The sequence below is a fragment of the Lolium rigidum genome, chromosome 7 (genome assembly GCF_022539505.1).
Source record: "Lolium rigidum isolate FL_2022 chromosome 7, APGP_CSIRO_Lrig_0.1, whole genome shotgun sequence".
Classification (NCBI taxonomy): domain Eukaryota; kingdom Viridiplantae; phylum Streptophyta; class Magnoliopsida; order Poales; family Poaceae; genus Lolium; species Lolium rigidum.
This window is the reverse complement of record NC_061514.1, coordinates 85,679,887-85,688,291: the sequence shown is the minus strand read 5'-3', so window position 1 is coordinate 85,688,291 and position 8,405 is coordinate 85,679,887. Positions and strand designations below refer to the sequence as shown.

Sequence of the window (8,405 nt, the reverse complement as noted above, 5' to 3'; positions counted from 1 at the left end):
TATTGTCATAAAACAAGCATGGAACATCGGAAATTATAGATACGTTGGAGACGTATCAGTATGCAGGGTCACCACACATGTATTTTACTCTACTTCTAAATTAGCAATGTGAAATTAAACTTTGGTTTAACCTATTCTCGTGCATGAGTCAAATGCCCAATAATTTTAACATTTCTTACCCTGTAAAACATATTTATTCATTCATTAACGGTTACACCTTCCCCAAAAGTGGTACTTTGTCTGTTCCAATGAATAAGGTTTGTATTTCTTTTTGAAAAGTCAACCAAGTAAGGTTTCGCCGAACTTTTAGGAAAGCTATCAATAACTACGATATTATATAGATACCATGTAAAAATATGTTTCATGATGTATCTAACGATATCGACTTTCTATTGAACACATATTAATATTTTTTAAAAAAAATGATCAAACTTTACGTAGTTCAAATTTTGAAAAAAGGATACAAGCATTATCATTGGGGCGGAGGGAGTATTACACTGCAGAGGTGGATTTTCTTACCATACTTTACAAGTAAAAGTTTTTGTCTTGCTATCTAATTCATGTGGATACCGGGTGAGCTTATCTAGGAACATTCATACACCATTCAGAAAATCTTTGCTAATTGATAACAACAATGAATGATAGATGTTGTGATTTCGTAGAGACATCCTCCATTTTGCATGGTGTTCACCACCTCTTGATTATCGAAAGTCAAACTGACCTTCGAGTACCCCCAATGTGTAGGCTAGCAAGAGACCATGCGTTAGGGCATTTGATTCAGCCCAAAGCATAGTGGACAAAATCTAATTTAGAGCTACAAGCAGCTTTGTCATCTGGCAATTGCTCCACTTGGCAGATGGTTCATACTTCCTCCATTTGCTAATATAAGATGTTTTAGCTTATTGTAGATTCATCTATTTTGGTATATATCTAGTCTAATTTTAGTGTGTAGATCTCGTTTATTTTGAATGTCTAAAACATCTTATATTTTTGAATAGAGGGAGTACAAACAAACTCACGGCTAGCATACGGTATGGAGCCATCGTCCTCGGCCCAACCAAAAATCACGAGCCATGCTGGGCTCAGGCCTGATTTATGAGAAAAAGTTGGGCTAGGCCAGGCGTGGTCTTACATAACATAATGCAGACTTTAGAGCATCTTCAACGGGGCGACGTAAACAAACCAAAAGCGTCTGTTTGTGTTTGTGCGGATAAAAAACATCTTCAGTGGTCTGACGCAAATGACCGTAGTGTTCGTCTAGACGTAAACATGGCCCAAATTTGCTCTACGAATGGGTCCTTTTTAGCCTGCTTAGCCCCTCTCTCTCCTTATTTAATGCATGCAAGTCCATGTGTTGGTCACTCCTGGCCACATAAAAGACATTTTTTTTCTCGCATATTCCTAATTAATGCATGGCAGTGCCTTTGCGATCAAAAATGTGTCTCTACAACTTAAAAAGATGCACCCGATCAATTTTCAAACGAATACAAATCACGTCAAAAATGCGTCGGACCACCCTTAGGCAAGGGCTGGGCCAGGACAACTGGAACTGGGCCGGTTGTTGGACCGCGTTCAGACCTGATTTGTTAGCCTTAAGTTTGGACCATAATCAGGCCTACGTTTAAGCATTGGGCTTTCTGGGCCCAGGTTAGGCACACTGACACGGACGTACGCCTACCTTCAAGTGGGGCCGGACGGCAGAACCGTTTTATTGTTCCGGGGGCACCGCACCGGCGACGCGGTTCCAGCGGGCACGGCCGTGGAGCCAGCTAAAGCTAACCACCACCGAAACATTGTAGCCGCAGCCGGCCTCGTCCTTCTCGTCTGACCAAGCCGTCGTTGCCCGTCCGTCGTCTCCGCCGCGCGCGACCCGTCCCGTCCGGCCGTCCTCCCCATCCGTCTGCTGCGCCGCCCGCCCGCGAATCCGGCCATGGAGGCCCTGTGGAAGCAGGCCTCCAGGCTCAAGGAGCAGGTCGCGCGCCAGGTTAGCCCGCCTTCTCCTGATCACCTCTCGCAAATTTCTCGACCGATCTGGGACTCTGGGTAGAGTGCGCTTTACGGCTCGGCTGAACGCGCACCGACCGTGTCGCCGTGGTTGTTTGGTGATTACATCATGTAGTAGTTGACTTGGTACCTGACATATGTGTATGTGCTGGAGAGGCAGAGTGCTTGCATAGGATTTTTTCTGTCTACACGGTTTGGTCTTGGCAGTTATATTGAGAGATATATTGATGCCAGTAACCGGAGAAATGAATAGATAGAGAAGTACAGACTACAGAGGCAGAGGTGTGATCAAATTGGTTGTTTTTCTTTCTAAAAGAAATCAATGTTCTTACTCTAAAAAAACAGAGGTTGGTTACAATTATGTATGTGTGGGTTTTAGATGAAAGAATTGCTCATGAATTATGATTACTCGTCGAAATAGAGAACTACATGAACATAATCAGCCCCGGTACACGGTTTTGATTAATACAACCTGATCACTTTGCATCCATCTTGCTTAATTGGATGATGATCCTCTGAAGTTAAAGACATACATTAAGTGTTCAGGTTGAGGCTATTATTGGGCTAAGAAAGGCTGTAAACATGTATCATGGTTCTGTTCGCCTTTGTGTAACTATGCTGTTTGGAAATGAAGATAATGGTTCAGTGTTAAGATTCTAGACCTTTACAATAACATACTCGCTTGTACTAATTTGTATGCATTGTTGTTCCGCTTTAATGAAATTATGATAGGAACTGCTAGCTGAGTAAGGAGATCTCAGGTTCTGAGCTGAATTTATAATATGTAATACTGAAAACCACATATATCACTATTCTTGTACTGATGCTTGCGCTGTGCCAAGGAAATTCAACGGCACCCCAGTTCGAAGTCTGTCTCTCACACATTGCAAAACTGAATTGCCTAGCTGTAACCTGTACACTCCCCTCAAAAAAGAGAGGCTGTAACCTCTATACTGAATTACTACCAGTAAGTTATAACCGGCCACATGTACTGTATGGTATGTACTTCAGCAACATGGCTGTTTTTTAAATGTCCAAATCCCTGCTATGAAGTGGCGTCAATAAGTCAAACATTCAAATTTGGTATGAGTAAAATAACATTGTAACTATCTGTACCATTGCAGGGAGTATTTAAGCAGTTTGGGGCTGGTGCCTATGGAAATTCTGATAATCCGTTTACAGACGAATCAGAAGTTAAACTACACCAGAGACTGGAAAAACTTTACTTATCAACTCGTGCTGCCAAAGTATGAGTAACTCGATTATATCATCTCTTTTATTTCTACCTTGTTTCCTTTTGATTAAAACATTGGCATCTTTTGCCAGCATTTTCAAAGGGACATTGTTCGGGGTGTTGAGGGCTACATAGTGACTGGATCTAAGCAAGTGGAGATAGGTATGTTCCTCCAATTATGTCTTAAGAGTAATTTTGATCCTAGCATTACAAATGGTCTGCTATATTTGTAATTCCATATTTACGTTAATGTATGCTGATTTGCTATGCAATCTACATTTGTAGGGAACAAATTGTCGGACGATAGCCAGAAATACGGCATTGAAAACACATGTACAAGTGGTAATACTTTATCCAGAGCTGCTACATACTTTGGAAAGGCACGTTCACTCATAGAAAAGGAACGAGGGAACATGCTTAAAGCATTTGGTACACAGGTATGTTCTCCAACCGCTAGATGTGTTTCTTACCTTGTGACACTTACGATCCACATAGCTGGTAAATTTGAATGCACCCTGTTTTTTTTATTGTAGTTAACTCATATGCATAACTCTTGCAAATAGTCAAATGAATTTGCTAGGATATATGATATATGGTGGAAAATGCATAACTACTGTGATATCTAAGGATATTTGCTTCTTATAGATTGTATAATAATATTTGGGATAACTGGAAAGATATACTCTCTCGATCCATAATAAGTGTCGATTTTAACTAAAACCATGACACTTATTATGGATCGGAGTGAGTATTTTTTTTATGTTCTTACATCCAATTGTCTAACCAGGGTAGAGTATGTCTGGTAGTGTGTAATTAATTGTTGAATTCTAGGTGGCTGAGCCGCTACGGGCAATGGTAATGGGTGCCCCTCTGGAGGATGCTAGACATCTAGCCCAGAGATACGACAGAATGAGGCAAGAAGCTGATGCTCAGGTGAAAAATCATTGCTTCTGTAATTCTGTAATAATGCCCTTGTAGTTATTTTGGAAGTTCAGGACAACACTCATTCAAGAGCTACATAATCTATATGTTCCACACCTCAACACTATTATATCATGTTTAGTTTATGTTCCTACTACTGCAAGTATAAACTAAACAAGCCTTATAGATGAATAGTTGAGAAAGTTCTATGCATAGAGTAAAATGAGGAATATATTGAGACTCCCTGAACTGGCTTTGTTCCATACAAGTTCTCAACTTGCACAATTGTATTTTTTTGTGTACAGGAACCATCACACTGTTACCGTGTGTATGGATAGATTAATTCAGCCTCTTCTGATAAGCTTCCATTGCATTGAAGCACTTTATTGGAACAAACTCTAATTACCCTAAGCCTAATAAAATTAATACTCTGAATTCTCATGCTTTATTGAACGTGGGAGAAGCCCAATATATAGGAGAGATATCTTGGCTGACAAGCCGACTCAAAGGTGATACAATCGGGACTCTAAAACTAATCTAAACAGGACTCTGTACCTAATCCGAATTTGAACCTAATCAATACTCTATACTAATAAGGAAATCCTAGCCACTTTGGGCTGGACCATGAGGTTGTGCAATCAGGGCCGGGGCCCATACGTGGCTCCCCACATAACATTTATACAGTATCTTATTACAATGTCAGGTCATGTTTAATCTAGTCAGTCACATTCTTGCGCTTTGGGGATACATCGTTTCGTTAGTCTGAACAGGCAAACAACATTATTTATCTTGCTTACTTTTTCCTTTCGCAGGTTGTTGAAGTTTCGAGACGCCAAAACAGAGTAAGAGAATCAGCTGGGAATGGAGAAGTGATATCAAAGTTGGAAGCAGCTGAGTATAAACTTGAAGAACTGAAGTCAAATATGGTGGGATTAGGAAAGGAAGCTGTTTCAGCAATGGCTGCTGTAGAGGGGCAGCAGCAAAGATTGACATTACAACGTCTCATTGCAATGGTGAACATCAAGAGTAACATTCATTCCAACATTTTGTTATGCACATTATATCAGAAAACTATGTAGTCGCTGACATTCTTTCTCTGGCCCAAAGGTTGAGGCCGAGAGAGCTTACCATCAGAATGTTCTGGAGATACTTGACCGTTTGGAGGAAGAAGTAAGTATGGGATTCCAGCATTTGTTACATCTGCTTACATTTGTATCTTAGTCTTTTAATTGGCACCTCCACATTGTGCAATGTGAAGCATGCAGAAACACGGCATGCATCAATTTAATGATTATATTTTGATTGCTAGATGGTGTCTGAGCGCCAAAAAATCGAAGCACCTCCACCCCCTGCAGCAGACAGTTATATGCCACCACCACCATCATATGATGAAGTTAATGACATGTTTGCGTCCACTTCTGCTGATCAGTCAGTCAACTCTGTGGATTTCTTCTTGGGAGAGGTGGGCATAGTCCTGTATAAAAAATACAATGCCAAATGTACATGAACTTGGCAATATGAGGAATTCTTGTTAAATAAGTTCTTTATATTCCTTGTGGTGCAGGCCCTCGGCTCCTTCAAGGCTGAGAGTGAGTTTGAACTTAACTTGTCAGTTGGCGACATTGTTATCGTCCGACAGGTAATAATATTTTACTATTTTCCGTATCTTTGTTTTGTACGCTTCTCCTAAGTTAGTAATGGATCCAAGGCTTCTCTATTAAGTGGTCCTATTAAGTGGTCTGAGAACCTACACATACCTTCATCTGATGTTGTCTCGTCCGAACTCAGATATCAAGCAATGGTTGGGCGGAAGGTGAATGCAAGGGGAAAGCAGGCTGGTTCCCGCATGCTTATATTGAGAGGCGCGAGCGTGTTCTAGCGAGCAAAGTTCCGCACATTTTCTAGGAGTCGAACATATATAGGTATAGGTGTTTGATTTTAATAGTTGAACAGTGTCTGTCTCGTCCCCTCTCCTATTAGCAGGCTCCTACAGTAGTATTTCTTAATGTAAGTCATGTGTATAGATAAAATTTTCGTCCTGTTAAGTCAGGCTGTGAAGATGTTATATTTCAAAACACTGAAGCGAGTTTTTTGTTTGTTGTTTGAACTGATGAATTTCTGTACAGTACATATTATAGTTTCCGTTCCGATAGTAGGTGTGTGAATGTACAATGTGAAACCAGAAGAAAAATACGCCCATCTTAATTTGGCCATGACTCCTGCGTCCACGCTAGAGGAGACCTGCTGCTGGAGCCTGGAGCCTGGAGCCTGGAGGTGAAATGGTCAATAGTAATAGCATCTCACACTGGGAAGATAGTTCAGCCAAACCAAATCTATCATGCTGGGACCTGGGTACAAGGCATATCCAGAAAACGAAGAGGGTGTAAAACTCAACAAAAAAAAAAACGAAGAAGGTGTTGTTGGTGTTGTTGTTGATTTGTTCTGGAGCAGGATAGCGTGGAAATCAACGTTTGGTCCAGGGCACATCAACGTTGCCGTAAGCGGAACGATTCCGATCCTTTGTACAGACTCCCTAGACTGCAGTAGCGACGCCGACATCTGGCGGAGAACCATCACCCACGCCTTAAGCAGAACGATTCTTTGCGCCATAGCCCATACATTGCACCTTGTATACCGGCGTCCGGATCGTGGCCGTATCCTACATTCCTATTCCTACCTCCAAACCGGACGATGTCTTTTTTTCCAAGCGATTCTTGACAGAGATCGATTTTCCATTATGAAGCAACGGAAACAGCGTGCCAACGCCCAGTTACAACCAGAGTACAAAAGAAAACACTGCCTACTGCTAGTGTACGTTACTAGGAGTCTGAAAATAAAGCTACACAACATGAGGAGCTCAAAAGGACACCACATCCAACATTTTTCGACCATGTCTGACACGACTTAGGACATCAGAAGAAGACTCCAGCCAGCGCAAGGACCTGCTCCAGGAGTGAGTACATATCGACAGCAGAAGGAATCAGTCTCTTTGAGGATTATCCCGAGGTTAAACTTCTAGGCGTGGAACTCCAGATTAGGATGATACAGATCGCATGACATTCATCGATGTATTCACCACAGCATTGGCACCAGAGTGGAGAGAGGATTGGCACAACAGGCCCGGTTTCGAAGCTTCCAAATTACCTAGCATATGGCTGCCACGCCGGCAATCTGAACATTTTGTGAAACGAGAACAAACTGGAGGAACCACCAAAAGAACTATGAGAACCCCCCATGTCTACTTGGTGCACCAATGGCTTTGCCTACACAACTCCAGATAAAAACCGGACGATGTCTAAACTGCAGGCGCAATTTACGCGAAGGTAATGATCCCAAGATTTGTGTATACCTGATAACTGTTAATCTGGGACTCTCTGGCAGCGCCAAGGAAAGCAACGAAACGATTGTACTCCTAGAGCAGAGCAGGGCTTACATTAGTGCTGTGAGGCCAACGTCGTGGTCTCCAGGACAGCCAAACGACAAAAAGGCGCTTCAGCTAAATTGGTTGGGCTTTGGGCCAACGAGCGGGCCAATTTTGCGTATCCAGGGAGTAGATACTGAATACAGAATGGTGGGAATAGCAAAAGCAGAATGGTTTCCTTGGAGAGAAATAGCAAAAAAAGGAAACAAAAATTGGGGTGTTGCGAGAATCGAACTCGCGACCTCTCGCACCCGAAGCGAGAATCATACCACTAGACCAAACACCCTGATTGATTATAAAAGAAAATTCTTAGAACTAATACTTAACTTTTGAGCTCCCACGGTCTTGTGTTGGTTGGTTTGTGGCTGTTTATCAACATGCATATGCCGCTCGATTCATTTCCCATGGTCAGTCTTCACCTTTCGAATGTGACCAAAAGTGTACCAAATGTTACCTCGCCGTAGCTGCACCCACTCCGTGCCTAACTGCCCATGTGTCATGCAGATGATGCAGCTAGCGCGCATGACTTTAGGCAGAGTGGCCTCACTTTCTGGTGAGCTACCGAATCAGCAGCACTTGTATCCTTGGCGATCGTGTAAGCAGAAATCCGTTAGCCTACACACCAGTGCGCGCCACTGACTAGGTGATAACAACGGAGTCACTCGTCGTGTAAGCGAGTCGACAGGTGATAACAACGTCGGCCGACTGCCCATCACCTTTTCGCAACCTACGCCGCCACTATCTCGGTTTCATAATTCTTATCGAGGTGTTAGTTCATATTTGAATTAAAACCACGACAAAAATTATGGACACATGTAATAGTTT

General features: G+C 42.3%; 1 protein-coding gene and 1 non-coding gene across 2 annotated transcripts; one reads left to right on the top strand and one right to left on the bottom strand.

Annotated features, from left to right (window-relative positions):
- The first annotated feature begins 1,862 nt into the window (after positions 1-1,862).
- On the top strand, positions 1,863-6,241 carry LOC124676899 (SH3 domain-containing protein 2-like). Its single transcript, XM_047212911.1, has 10 exons — positions 1,863-1,984; positions 3,129-3,251; positions 3,331-3,400; positions 3,524-3,675; positions 4,070-4,171; positions 4,972-5,172; positions 5,267-5,329; positions 5,469-5,621; positions 5,724-5,798; positions 5,948-6,241. Exons 1-10 carry the CDS (start codon positions 1,931-1,933, stop codon positions 6,062-6,064), a joined length of 1,110 nt encoding a protein of 369 aa, XP_047068867.1. The 5' UTR covers positions 1,863-1,930; the 3' UTR covers positions 6,065-6,241.
- A 1,553-nt stretch (positions 6,242-7,794) lies between these two features.
- Positions 7,795-7,866, bottom strand: TRNAP-CGG. The gene has a single exon. It is a non-coding gene; the product is annotated as a tRNA-Pro (tRNA).
- Positions 7,867-8,405: the final 539 nt, after the last annotated feature.